Source organism: Macaca fascicularis, chromosome 1 (genome assembly GCF_037993035.2).
Source record: "Macaca fascicularis isolate 582-1 chromosome 1, T2T-MFA8v1.1".
NCBI lineage: Eukaryota > Metazoa > Chordata > Mammalia > Primates > Cercopithecidae > Macaca > Macaca fascicularis.
In genome coordinates, this window is record NC_088375.1 from 171,292,250 (window position 1) to 171,307,691 (window position 15,442).

General features: G+C 37.9%; 1 protein-coding gene across 4 annotated transcripts in view; it reads right to left on the reverse strand.

Annotated features, from left to right (window-relative positions):
• ALG6 (ALG6 alpha-1,3-glucosyltransferase) overlaps positions 1–15,442 on the reverse strand; it is a 65,874-nt gene that overhangs the window by 11,747 nt on the left and 38,685 nt on the right. For 2 of the 4 annotated variants that reach the window (XM_074004953.1, XM_005543176.5), the window contains 5 exons: positions 13,895–14,080; positions 13,158–13,293; positions 10,766–10,851; positions 8,964–9,048; positions 5,619–5,689 (listed from right to left, as the gene is read on the reverse strand). In XM_074004953.1, the coding sequence (XP_073861054.1) occupies positions 5,619–5,689; positions 8,964–9,048; positions 10,766–10,851; positions 13,158–13,293; positions 13,895–14,080 (564 nt within the window). The remainder of the gene's footprint in view (positions 1–5,618; positions 5,690–8,963; positions 9,049–10,765; positions 10,852–13,157; positions 13,294–13,894; positions 14,081–15,442) is intronic. The other 2 variants (XR_012419213.1, XR_012419212.1) reach the window with 2 other exon arrangements.

Genomic DNA, 15,442 nt, shown 5'->3' on the forward strand with positions numbered 1-15,442 from the left:
AATTGAAGCAGTTAAAAGAGAACTTTCACAGATGCCCGCCATCACATTTACTCCCTTCCCAGCATCTCTACCAATATAGCCTATTCACCCCTTTTACTAAAGAGGAACTCTTCACACATCTGTCCAATGCCAATTCTTCCATTTGTGCTCTAGATCGTACCCCATCTCCCTTTCTGAAGGACAGTGCTCCAGCAGCTCCTCCTCCTCTCAAGATCCTGTACCATCAGCTTTCCTTCTCTGCTCATCATTCCCCTGCCTTTATTGCTCCTCTCTTAAACAAACAAACCTATCTTGACCCCATTTTCTCTACCAATTATTGCCCTATTTTTCTGCTTCCTTTTTCAACAAAACTCCTCTGAAGAACAGTCTACCTTCCTCACACCATATATAAAACCTCAGCTGGGCACGGTGGCCCATGCCTGTAATCCCAGCACTTTGGGAGGCCAAGGCAGGCAGATCACTTGAGGTCAGGAGTTCGAGACCAGCCTGGCCAACATGATGAAACTCCTGTCTCTACTAAAAATACAAAAATAGCCAGGTGTTGTGGCAGGCAACTGTAGTCCCAGCTACTCAGGAGGCTGAGGCAGGAGAATCGCTTGAACCCAGGAGGTGGAGGCTGTAGTGAGCCGAGATTACACCACTGCACTCTAACCTCAGTGACAGACCAAGGCTCTGTCTCAAAAAAAAAAAAAAGAAAAAAAAAAATTAAAATTAACTCAAAATGGATCAAAGACATAAATGTAAGAGCTAACTCCATAAAACTCTTAGAAGGAAAATGAGGGTAAATCTTTATTTCCTTGAGTTTGGCACTGGTTTCTTAGATATATACCAAAAGTACAATCAAAAGACAAGACAGGTAAATTAGACTTCATCAAAATTAAAAATTTCGTGCATCAAAGAACACTATCAAGAGGGTACAAAAGACAACCCAAAGAATGGGAGAAAATATTTGTGAATCATATGTCTGATAAAGGTTAGTACCCAGGATATAAAAAGAACTCCTAAAACTCAAAAAATGACAACCCAATTAAAAATTGGGCAAAGGGGCTGGATGCAGTGGTTCACACCTGTAATCCCAGCACTTTGGGAGGCCAAGGTGGGTGGATCACGAGGGCAGGAGTTCAAGACCAGCCTGGCCAACATAGTGAAACCCCACCTCTACTAAAAATGCAAAAAGTAGCCAGGTGTGGTGGCACACGTCTGTAGTCCCAGCTACTGGGGAGGCTAAGGCAGGAGAATCTCTTGAACACGGGAGGTGGAAGTTGCAGTGAGGTGAGTCTGCACCATTGCACTCTAGCCTGGGCGACAGAACAAGACTCCGTCTCAAAAAAAAAAAATTGGGCAAAAGATTTAAATAGGCTTGTCTCTGAAGAAGATAGACATATTGTGCCAGCAAGCACATAAAGAGATGCTCAATATCATTAGTCATTAGGGATATGCAAATCAGAATCACAATGAGACACCACTCATATCCACTAGCATGGCTATAATCAAAATGATGGAAAATAACAAGTGCTTTCAAGGATATGGAGAAACTGAAGCCTTCATATATTATTAGTGGGAATGCTAAATGGTGCAGCTGCTGTGGAAAACTTTGGTGGTTCCTCAGTGAGTTAAATACAGAATTGCCATGTGACTCAGCAATTCTACTCCTGAGTATAGACTCAAACAAAAGCTTGTACATGAATATTCACAGTGGCACTATTCACCACAGCCACAAGGTGGAAACGACCCAATGTCCATCAACTGATGAATGATGAACAAAATGTAGTGTATCGATACAATGCAATACTATTCAGGCATAAAAAAAGAATACGGTTCTGATACAACATGGATGAACCTTGAAAATGTTAAGAAGCTAGACACAAAAGACCACATATTATATGATTCCATTTATATGAAATATCCAGAATAGACAAATCCACAGAGATTTGCGGAAAGCAGATTAGTGGTTCGAGGGACTGGGGGGAAGAGAAAATGGAGAGGGACTGCTTTGGGTATGGGATTTCCTTTCGCGGTGATTAAGATCTTCTGGAAGTAGACAGTGGCGATGCTTGCACAACAGCGTGAATGTACTAACTCACAATGTAAAATTTATGCTATGTGTACTTTACCACAATTTTTTAAAATTAAATATTTATTTTAAAAAATGAATTACCAGCCAGGCACAGTGGCTCATGCCTGTAATCCCAGCACTTTGGGAGGCCAAGGCAGGGGGATCATTTGAGGTCAGGAATTCGAGACCAGCCTGGCCAACATGGTGAAACCCTATCTCTTCCAAAAAATACAAAAATTAGCTGGGCGTGGTGGTGTGCGTCTGTAGTCCCAGCCACTCGGGAGGCTGAGGTAGGAGAATCGCTTGAACCCGCAAGGCGGAGGCTGCAGTGAGCTGAGATCACGCCACTGCACTCTAGCATGGGTGACAGAGTAAGACCCTGCCTCAAAACAACAACAACAACAAAAAAAAAAAAAAAAAAAAAAAAACCATGCATTATCCCTACTTGTCTTTAGTTCTTCTCCTCTCATTTTTTCTATTTTTTTTTTTTTCCTTTGTTTTTTTAGATGGAGTTTTGCTCTTGCTGACCAGGCGGGGAGTGCAATGGTGCAATCTCAGCTCACTGCAACCTCCTCCTGGGTTTAAGCAATACTCCGGCCTCAGCCTCCCAAGTAGCTGGGATTACAGGCATGAATCACCACACCTGGCTAATTTTGTATTTTTAATAGAGATGGGGTTTCTCCATGTTGGTCAGGCTGGTCTCAAACTCACAACCTCAGATGATCCGTCTACCTGGGCCTCGCAAAGTGCTGGGATTACAGGTGTGAGCCACCGCGCCTGGCCCATTTTTTCTTAACCCTACCTAATCAGGCTTCCTCCTGCATTGCTCCACCAACACTGGCCCTACCAAAGTCACCAGTGACTTCCATATTGCTAAGGCAAATATGTTCTCAGCCCTCATCTTATTTGACCTATTAAGCAGCATCTGATGCAACTTACCACCTCATTTCCTTAAAACACCTTCTTTTTTTATATATATATTTTAAGTTCTGGGGTACATGTGCAGGACGTGCAGGTTTGTTACATAGGTATACGTGTGCCATGGTCGTTTGCTGCACCCATCAACCCGTCATCTACATTAGGTATTTCACCTAATGCTATCCTTCCCCTACCCCCCACCCCCAAAACAGGACTGTGTGTGATGTTCTCCTCCCTATGTCCTTGTGTTCTCATTGTTAACTCCCATTTATCAGTAAGAACATGTGGTATTTGGTTTTCTGTTGCTATATTAGTTTGCTGAGAATGATGGTTTCCAGCTTCATCCATGTCCCTGCAAAGGACATGAACTCATCCTTCTCTATGGCTGCATAGTATTCCATGGCATATATGTGCCACATTTTTTTAATCCAGTCTATCATTGATGGACATTTGGGTTGGTTCCAAGTCTTTGCTAGTGTGAATAGTGCCGCAATAAACATAAGTGTGCATATGTCTTTATAGTAGAATGATTTGTAATCCTTTGGGTATATACCCGGTAATGGGATTGCTGGGTCAAATGATTTATAATCCTTGGGGTATATACTCAGAAATGGGATTGCTGGATCAAATAGTATTTCTGGTTCTAGATCCTTGAGGAATCGCCACACTGTCTTCCACAATGGTTGAACTAATTTACACTCCCACTAACAGTGTAAAAGCATTCCTATTTCTCCACAACCTCTCCAGCATCTGTTGTTTCCTGACTTTTTAATGATTGCTGAGGCAGAAGAATTGCTTGAACTAGGGAGGCGGAGGTTGTGGTGAGCCGAGATCGTGCCATTGCACTCCAGCTTGGGCAACAAGAGCAAAACTCCATCTCAAAAATAATAATAATAAAATAAAATTGCAACCTCTACCTGCATCCCATCCTCCAGTACTCCCAATTACTCTTGCTCTGTTTTGTTTCTCTGTCATGGTATTTATTACCTTCTAACACACTCATTTCTTATTATTATTATTATTATTTTTGTATTAGTGTCTATCCTTAAGAATGATAGCTAAGAAGGCAGGGATTTTTGTCTGGAATATATCACAAGTGCACAAAACAGTGCCTGAAAAATAGTAGGCACTCAATAAATATTTATTGAATGAAATATTTGTTTAATGGTATAATTAGCTGGGACCGGGTCAAAAGGAACTTTTATTTAATTTTTTTTTTTTTTCGAGACAGAGTCTCACTCTGTGCCCAGGATGCAGTGCAGTGGCGCGATCTCGGCTCACTGCAACCTCCACCTCCTGGGTTCAAGCAATTCTCCTGCCTCAGCCTCCCAAGTAACTGGGATTACAGGCGCCCGCCACCATGCCTGGCTAATTTTTTTGTATTGTTAGTAGAGATGGGGTTTCACCATGTTAGCCAGGATGGTCTCGATCTCCTAACCTCATGATCCACCCGCCTCGGCCTCCCAAAGTGCTGGGATTACAGGCTTGAGCCACCACACCTAGCCCAAAAGGAACTTTTAATGCAAACTGTAAAACCATTTACCAAAAATAGATTAAAGCCATGCACCGTAAATAATCTAGGTACATTTGTAGAAAATGAACCCCTAGAAGTTCAGTGTCTCAGAACTAATCTGGTCATATTACAGGCCCTGAATGAGCTGCCTTTCTATGAGCATAAATTCTGGGGAAATATATTAATACATGTTTGAAAGTAATGCCTCTCCACAGTTTCATCCCCTGGTACCAGTGATTTGTGTAGGGTCAGCCTAGCCTCATAGAATAGTGGTAAGCTCTAACTCAGGTTTGGGCCTCAGGGGATGGCATTAAGCAGTCTTCCCAGTCTACAATGATATGAGACTGTATTATTTAGAGCCAGGAAGCCTTCCACACAGGGCAGCCCAGCTCTGCACTAAGGTTTTAGTCCGAAGCTCCACCTAGTAAAAGCAATACTGCCTGCCATTGGTCATTGGTCATTCTGTACACGTATCTTCCACAGGATCCTACTGAACATAGGGTGAGGGGTAGAGCAGTAGTGGGTTGGGACTGACCTAGAGGAGGATTTCAGAATTCCAAAGTGTTTCATGCAAATACTATTTTAACATTAGGATATCATACTCCCAGCTGTCATCCACTGCTTTCTATGAACACCGGGAAAAAAATTTAATGCTTCTAAAACAAGATAGTCTGATTACAGATTACCAGTGGGGTCTAAACTAAGCTTGTGGCAAAAAAGAGAAAGAAGACAACATATAAAAGACCCCATGGAAGTAAATGGAAAGAAGAAGACTACTGAATATGATGTGGAAATCAATGAAATGAAAAAAGCAAAGATGACAAACAGGCTCCAATCTGACGAAAACCTCTTTGAAGGCTATATTTTTTATTAGCATGTAGAAAATATAAGTGAAGGAACAGGAAGAAATTAAAATTATGTCAATAATATTCTACCAAAATTTTTCAGTTTAAAATACATTTTATAAAGAAAATCAAAAATTCTGGAAAAAAACATGACTATGAAATCATTTTATGCAAAGATATAACATTTGTGTAGTTTTGTTTTGCATTCAAATGTATATTTGTATGTAAATTATAAAGTTATACGATAAACACATAATAAACACATACTTAAAACATTTCTACTTACAGTGATACCAAGAGAATGGATTTTTCATGTACTTGGAAAGAAAATAAAAAGAATGATAGTGCACAGCTAACCTTTAAGAAAAAAGGGGGGGAAATGAGATATAACAACTTGTAAAATAGCATATCAGTTATGAATCTAATGAAAATCATTTCAAATGAAAGTTGAAAGTTTATTAAAGCTTCTATTTAGAAGTAAAATACAAGCAACACTAGTATGCGTATTTTAATCAAATTTAAAACTTGAAATATTTTTTTCAAAAACAATGATTATAAAGCTTTATTTAACCATCTAAGTTCATTATAACTCAGTTATTAATAAACAGAAGTAGTAAATATCTCAGACACAACAATCATACATTCATCCTCCCTTGGAATCTCGAACAACTTAAATTTAAAAGCATGAAAGACAAGAAGGTCAGAATCTAAAACCAGCAAAACAAATCTATTTTGGTGTTTTAAAACATGCACTTCAATAGAATATATTAATGTTTTATAAATTAATCACGTGCTATTTGGAGTTTTAAATAAAAAATTATCTATTTTGAGAAGTTTATATGCTGCAAATTAGATACGGATAACTATCCAGTTGCTCAAGCAAAAACCTTGAATCTTATCCATGCTACACATCTATCCCATCAGCAAATGCTTTCTACAGCACCTCCTAAATACAATATCCATCCACTTCTCTCCATTCCCCTCTGCTAAGGGTGGCAGAGGAGTGGTCTAAGCCACCCTCCATCTTTGTAGTAGTGCAATAATCTCCTAACTGGTAACACTCCCACCTCTTGATAGTTCATTCTCCAAACAGCTACCATATCAGATCATGTAATTTTCCTGTTTAAAATCCTCTAATAGCTTCCTATTATACTTAGAAAAAAAGTCCCAATGCCTACAAGATCTGGTTCCTGCCTTCCTCTTCCAACTCATCTCTTGTATCTCCCTCACTCATTTTACAGCAGCCACTTCATTCCTCTCCTTTTGCCAAATGTGTTCCTGCCTTAAGGAAGAATAAGATTCTGTGAAGTCAGGGCCCAGATCTTCTTGTGATTGGCTCCTTCTGGTTGGTCATTCACTTCTTGGCTCAAATGTCACTTCTCTAGAAAGATTTCCTTTGCTCAATCTAAGTATCCCCTAACCCCATTCCGTCAGCTCTCTTTTCACATAACACTATTTCCTTTTTTTTTTTTTTTTTTTTTTGAGATGGAGTTTCACTCTTGTTGCCCAGGCTGGAGTGCAGTGGCACCAATCTCACTCACCGCAACCTCCGCCTCCCACGTACAAGCGATTCTCCTGCCTTAGCCTCCCAGTAGCTGGGATTATAGGTGTGCGCCACCATGCCTGGCTAATTTTGTATTTTTAGTAGAGACAAGGTTTCTCCATGTTGGTCAGGCTGGTCTTGAACTCCCAACCTCAGGTGATCCAAAGTGCTGGGATTACAGGTGTGAGCCACCACACCCAGCCAACACTACCTTCTTCATAGCACTCGTTACTCCCATATGCTTTCTTGTTAATGGATTTATTTTGTTTATTGTCCATCTCCTGCCACTAGCATGGAAGGCCCCAAGTAAAAGAGGAGGGATGTCATCTGTCATTTCTTTACATGCCAGTACCTAGAGGAGGACCTGACATATGAGAGGGCACTCAATACCTGAAAAATTAAATATAAATCCTTTTGCTGCTATACATATACCAGTATTCATGCTATCAGTTACCTCAATTATAGATTTATATTGAGATATAATTCAGGCAAACATGATTGAAAGGAAAATACTTTAAAAATAATTATAATGGAAAATGTTCTTAAAACTCTCAGAAGTATACAATAAGAATTCAAGGCATGATTAACAAAAACAAAATCACAAAAATCTTACATTTAAAAAGTTTTAACACTGTGGCTTCTTTTAAAACATAGCAAACTGAAAAAAATTAGAAAATTTAAAAAAAGAAAATGTTTTTTCTGGCTTATAATCCTAAAAGTAATCATCTCTAACACTGCTAAAGTTACTCAAACTCTGAAATTCTATTCCATTATCTTTGAAATATACATTTATTTAGCATTCTATTTCCTAGAAAAACAACAATCTATCACAAGCTTGAAAGCTATTTCAGGTTAAGCCTACTGAAGACATCAGAGCATCACACCATATCTATTCTGTTCTAACTACCCAACAGAACATTAACAACAGATGACTTGGTATGCTCAGAGTCCATTCACAGAATCAAACAACACAAATCATCCATAAAAAGATAATTAAAAAGAAAAGACGAACATAAAACTATCCTTTTTGCATTGTGGTAATGAGATGCACTTTTGAAGTATTTCACTGTTATGTTCTTTTCTGGCTTGTTTCTATCCAATGTACTTAAGTGGCAGTCCCAGACTTGGAACCCTAATCTCTAAATGTTGCCTCATGTAAGTCCACTAGGACTTACTGTTTTCATAAACTAAATGTTCTTGATAGTTTAAAAGGTATTTTTAAAATGTCATTTTATAGACCATAGCACACAGGAACAAAATTTTAAATGCCACAGAAACACAACCAAGAAGACTTTGTAAAGATACTCAGAAAAATCCTAAACTATAGAAAATGCACCTAGTCCATCTTCAAACTGACACAAGTCATCTTCCTAAAACAGAGATCTGCCCCCTCCCCTTCTCAAAAATATTTTTTAGTTTCTCTTGCACATAAATCAAACTCCAAACCTTTTCAACCAAGATATTCAAGGTCTTCAATAATTTGGTCAGTTTTTACCCTTATCTTTCACCTACTCTCAACACATATACATAAAACTCACACAACTTATACTGTTTAATAGCTATTCCCAGAATATCCTGTGTCCTTTCCCACCTCTAGACCTTCAACTTCTTTCTCCTGTTTTGAACTTCTCTTCTGCTATATAACCTGCTGTTCGAAGCTTGCCCCACTTTCAAATTTGGGCTCAAATCCCTCTTGCCCTAACCAGCATTCTAAAATCCGCCCCCAAGATAACATCTCCCTTTCCCACACCATCTTAGGACTTCATTTGTACCTGATAGAACTTAATACCATCTGTTTTATAGCATAACTATTTAAGCTACTTAAGTTCATTGCCACTGTTTTCTACTTTGTAGTCCCTCATTAACTAATACAAAACAAATTAAGTAGTTGAATTTAACTGAAAGACTATTGATTGCTTAGCTTAGTGTCCCACACAGAAGCTAAGTATGGGAAACATCCAATAAATGTCTGCCAAATAAATGAATGTCTTGTTTACCAGCCCCATAAATCCTGTTCAGAGTAAGAAATTAATTTTTAAAAGATCAGTTGTGGCAAGAATTAAGTATCTAAAGTAATGAAAAACTTACCAGTGTCAATCTGAATCCTTTGGAAGAGGGCTGAAGTGTTAATTTTATGCATGCAGGAAGCAGGCTCAAAAATGTAAAACAAAAGCTAAAACAATTAATAAAAATCAAGTATTTGTCTTCTTTGTAGAGGTATAAATCTAGCTTAAATAAGGAAATATTTTTTAAATATAAGGATCATATTATTTATCAACTTAAGTTGATTTCAAACTATACTTTTATTTATTAAATTTAAAGATTAAATAACATTTATATAAAATCTACACATTGATAAATATATATACTTTAAAAATAAATGATTACATAATATAGACCAAACATGATAAACCTAAATATTGCTTCTGTTATTTTAGTATTTAATATCATGCATAGAAAATATACAAAGATACATAGTTGAAGGTCAATTATCAAACACTCAAAATAAGAAAATATAATGAAGTATAAGAGATAATGCTATATCTGTAACACAAACATTCATAAACTTTACTCACAAAAGAGTCTCTCTAGCCATCATTTCACAAAAGTTGATTATCTGATTTTCAAGCCCATGGTAAATCATAAAGAACAAGGTGGAAAGGGAGCAGGAAGCTACTAAAGCTTCTCCTAATGATGGCTAATGGGTGGGAGGAAAAAGAACTAGAAAAAGCAGACAGACTCAACAAGCAAAGTGGCCCGGAACCATTTAGTACTATGGGAAATAGCCCCTGAAAGCCCTGAAAACAAGTATATAACCGAGTACAACAACTGATTTTCCCACTTGTAGGTTTTGACTTGTCAACTTGGCTAGGCTGTACTAATGTCGCAGAATTCCGTTCCTGTATGCCTTTGTTAGGGTGGGCTACAAGGGAAATTCTCATAAGATTTGGAAGACAGAGAAGCCACACCCATCTCATCTCCCAGTTATTTGAACACTAATCTGCTGTGAAAGAATTTTGCACATGTAAAACCCCTACTCAGTTGATTTTAATCAAAAGGGAGCCTGTCCTGAGGCACCTAACTTAATTAGATCAAAGCCCTTTAAAAGTCGGCTGAGGCCTTCCCTAACAGCATCCAGGTCTTAATTGCTCTTCCTTCCCCCTAGATATTCCCTCCTGACTGGCTGCCTTGTGACTAGCCCCTACTACTGTACAAGCCAATTCCTTGTCATAAATTCACACACACACACAATGCAGTGATCTCCTATTCCTACTTCTTTGACTGATCCTGACTGATATACACTGAATATCATGACTCTTAAAAATAATATTAATCATATTTAATGTACTCTCTGTTCAAGGAGAGAACAAGGTAACAATTCAGAAAAACTTGCACATAAAAATAATTCAAGTTGAAGAGTTTTATTGTACAGAGCAATAGATCTAAGTTACGTGGAAAATCCGCTAAAGAAAAACACCTCGGCTGGGCGCGGTGGCTCACGCCTGTAATCCCAGCACTTTGGGAGGCCGAGGTGGGTGGATCACTTGAGGTCAGGAGTTCAAGACCAGCCTGGCCAAAATGATGAAACCTCATCTCTACTAAAATACAAAAATTAGCTGGCCATGGTGGCCAGCGCCTGTAATCCCAGCTACTCCAGAGGCTGAGGCAGGAGAATCACTTGAACCCAGGAGGCAGAGGTTGCAGTGGGCCGAGATCAAGCCACTGCACTCTAAACTGGGTGACAGAGCCAGACTCCATCTCAAAAGAATAAAAAAAAGAGAAACACAAAAATACCTCATTCCCTAATGATGCCAAATAAATGAAATAATACCATAATGCTTTTAAAGAGTAACTTATAAAATACTACATACAAACTTTGTTTCTCTTACCTCATTATTAATTGGATGTGACGTGGCAAAATATCCCTTATCTTCAGAAAGACATTGAAACTGCACCAAATATTGGCTACTTTATCCTTAAAAGAGATGTGTTAGCTTTACATTCTGGTGTAATTGAAAGAAATATTAAAACCTATGAAGTACAGCCCATAATCTCTAATAAATTTTTTGAGACGTGAAACTTTTAGTCACAATATAATTAAATAGATTAAATCCTCCAGGAACATACACGCACACACTCTCTCAAGCATTTTTCATTTTTGTGCAGGGCAGTTGATCAAAAGCATTGGCCCACCATAATCCAGACATTCCCAAATACTTAATAGTTTTCAAAGAGCAATGCACTATCCCTGAATACTAAAGTCATTCATCTTTGGAAATTTTTCTAAGAAATGTTTTTTCTGTAATTTGTAGAATACATATTACATTTGACCCATTTTTATCACACAACTGAATTTACTTAGAGTAACCTGCTAGCTACTAGCAATGACAAGAGCTAATTGCTGGCCGGGCGCGGTGGCTCAAGCCTGTAATTCCAGCACTTTGGGAGGCCGAGACTGGCGGATCACGAGGTCAGGAGATCGAGACCATCCTGGCTAACCCGGTGAAACCCCGTCTCTACTAAAAAAAATACAAAAAACTAGCCGGGCGAGATGGTGGGCGCCTGTAGTCCCAGCTACTCGGGAGGCTGAGGCAGGAGAATGGCGTAAACCCGGAAGGCGGAGCTTGCAGTGAGCTGAGATCCGGCCACTGCACTCCAGCCCGGGCGACAGAGCGAGACTCCGTCTCAAAAAAAAAAAAAAAAAAAAAAGAGCTAATTGCTAATAAATCAAAAAGTCTAAAGACATTAGCAGTTGTGCTAGGATCACTTTCAAAATTAAGTTTGTAACTACAGCTCTCATGCTGGTGAAATCATTCTCTACACAGCTGCTTGACTTACAGCTGTGCGGACTTAACATCAAAAAAGTAACTATCACTGACAACTATACCATCCCACTTTCCTCTGCTGGATCAAAGAAAATGCTCTTCAGATTTTGAAGGCAAGAAGTGAATGGAAGAGACTGGCAACACCATCAAACATGTCTGATACTCATTTTTATAATTATCATGATAAATGCCATTTCTGAAACGGAAGGCAAGGCAAATAATTAGGCAGCTTACATACAGGGTTAAACTTTTCCTTACGTAAGTGTTAGAGGTTATATAAAGAACAGGTTAGGAAAACAATTTTCAAAGTTCAAATCACCGTTCTGCTACATGCTAGTTACAGGAATCTTTGACCTCAGTTTTCTAATCTGTACAGTGGGGACAATAGCTACCACAAAGCTACTGTAAAGATCAAATAAAATTACATGGAAATGTCTGGTACCTGCTAAATGGTGGTTATAACAATAATGATTATTATCATCACTACCATCATCCTGTTGACATACAGTCACACATTTCTGTTCCTTCACAACACCAAACTCCCATCTTAGTCACTTTCAAAATGCTGGTTCCATCTTCCTATAAGTCCATTGAAAGATATTCTATAGAAATTTATATATTCAAAACTTATGAAGATACGCTTTCAAAATTTTTTTTAAAAGAAATGTTAGCAAATTATCTATAAATATGTTGTTTCTGTCTAACTTTATTAAAAGGCCTTTTTGTTTCAGAAAAATGGTTTGTTTAATTTAATTACCAAATCTAAATGATCAAATTATTCACATAATAAAAGTTTAACAAGAGTGATTAAACTAGCATTAAATGAAATGAAATGAAAGAGTCTCATTAAAAATTACTATGGATGAACGTTATATATCTCATAAGAAATTATGAGATCTTCCTGAAGCAAACATGATTATTAGTTTTACAAATAATTTCCTAAGACTGAAAACAGAATATAAACCAAAAAATTACACAGCTGTTAAAATTGTAGCTGAAACTTCTCATTCTGTCTTTTATTACAAACCCTATTTCATTACAAAAACATATAATTGAATTATGGATCTGATGATGGCATAAATATTACCTGTTGATGTAATGTACTAAAAAATGCCAGCTGAGCTAGGGGTAATATAAGGGATTAAATAACTGGCAAGGTGCACACACCCTGTTGTCCCAGCTACTTAGGAGGCAAAGGCAGGAGAATCACTTGAGCCCAGGAGTTCAAGCTGTAGTGCACCATGGTTGCCCCTGTGAATAGCCACTGTGCTCCAGCCTGGGCAACTGCAAGATCCTGTCTCAATCAACCAATTAATCAATCAAGCAATAACTGGCAAGGAACGATTACAGGAGGAAAGCAGTTGAAGTTCCCGTTCCTTGTGTCTTCTACATGAAACCCCTAAAGGTCACAGGTAAGGTATAGTAACAGAAAGGAGAAGAAGGTTTTTAAACATGCCTCAAATAATCCACGATCAACCGGGAAGAGTCTTCTTAGAACCTGCAGGGTTTGTTCCCTTTCTGTAAAGAATGGCAGCCAGCAGAGAACGAAGGAAGCCACAACAGTACAAGCTAGCTTAACTAGCAACACAAACCTAAAACAAAAACAAAGGTAGGCAGTAAGATAGGGAAAGGTTAGTAATTCTGCAAAATCAACCTGAGTCTCACTGAACATAATACATGCAAACATATAGTAATGCCAAATCTATGTTACCAATATAGGCTTAAGATGGGAGTCTGCTCAAATCAGAGGTAAAAAAAAAAAAATTCACAACAGCTAAGATGTGCACTTCAACAAAAGGACTGTTACCACCATCCTAATTAACATTTACGTTAGATATCATTTGTATAGGAATAAGGGAATGCACTCATGAAGAAAAATATCAAATGGGGATGTATTTCTAATAAGTATATAACGTAGTAAGCTCTAAAGTGATAAAATCCTACAGCAAAGTTCTAACTAGCCAATACACACTACCAGTAAATATGCATGAATTGAAATATTTCTCTAGTTAGGAAAATTTAAAATAAAACACAGAACATGACTTAATCTCTCTCTTCCCACATACCCTATAGCCAAAGTATTTATAAGAAATCACCAAAAGGCAAAGTGAAAGATCACCTTACTCCAAGTAAGTATGCCAAAAACATTATCTGAAGTAAAGTTTTGGATTCTGGTGTTTAAAGGTCACTCACCCCTTTCCTTTGAGGCCTTTTTTAAAACACTTGCCAAGTAAAAAGCAAAAAAATGGCAAGGAGTGATAAAGTTCCATCTGTTTATAATTTATAGCTAAGCAAAATGCCAGTGACCCTAGCAGGTCCCAGTCACAAGATACTCCAAGAACACCCCACAAAGCAAAGCCAAGACTCACAGAATTATATATGTTCCTGTGTCAAGGAAATTACCTTAATAATCTTTTTAAAAGATAGAGCTTTTAAAAAACAAATCACATAAGAGATATGCTCTATGAAATGCAAGCTCATAGCATATCTCTTATGTGATTTTAAAATAACATATACAATGAAAGCTATTTCCCAATAGAAATTCAAAGTACTGAAGTGATAAACAAACATGAAATTATGTATAATAGCATCAAATACATTAAATCTACTGCTAAACAGCAACTGATTTGTTTTGGTTTAAAAGAGCTCTAAAGATTTAAAACATAGTTTTGTTTCTGTTAGATTACTCCACAATATTATTATAACATACCAAAATCTAGAGAATAAAACAATGCTCCAACAGCAAGTTAACAAAAAACTTTACTGAGATCACTACACTTCCTCTATTATATGTATTAATAGTATAAAGTAATATATGTACTTAATTAGCAACTAACAACATTGTTAATTAAAACAATATCACAATTAGATTTTCAGTTCAAAATGGTGAGCTAGGCACTAATGTTTACCTCCTCTCCTTCCCAAGAGACTCTTAAAGTAATAAGAAAAGGAATTTAAAAGTATAAATTCGATCAGGAGCGGTGGCTCACGCCTGTAAACCCAACACTTTGGAAGGCCAAGGCAGGAAGATTGCTTGAGCCAGGAGTTTGAGACCAGCCTGAGCAACATGGCAAAACCCCATCTCTACGAAAAAAAATTTTTTAATTATCTTAGTGTGGTGGTGCAAGCCTGGAGTCCTAGTTATTCGAGAAGCTGAGGCAGGAGGATGGCTTGAGCCCAGGAAGTTGAGGCTGCAATAAGCTATGATCATGCCACTGCACTCCAGCTTGGGCAAGAGAGCAAGAAAACAAAAGCAAACAAACAAAAAGTATAAATTCACAGCCATAAAGAGAACGGGAGGATCTGTTATAATAGATAAAGATTTCAACATATTTCTGGAAGACAGAAGTGATAACAAATAAAATAGAATGAAGGAAGCCACAGCTTAGAGTATACACAGAGGAAACTCAGGGTAGCAAGAAGTCAATCCACCCTGCAAGACCCTAGAGAACTTTGGAAACACCAAGTAGGTTACAGTGTTTGAGTAGTATATGCAGAAGAAAACAAGAGATGAACTGAAAATCCCTAGAGGTAGAAGTCAAATCTTACCCCACTCCCACACAAAGATTATCTGGCAGCCAAACATTTACCCCGAGGCAACAAAAGAGGGTGTATTTTTCTGAAAAAATAAACTAAACTATCCAGGGCAGCCAGTGTAGAGGTTAGCACTATAATGCAAACCCCTCCACATTCTGACACGTAAGCATCTCAGCGTGTGGTGGCCAGCTTGCCGCCCACTGA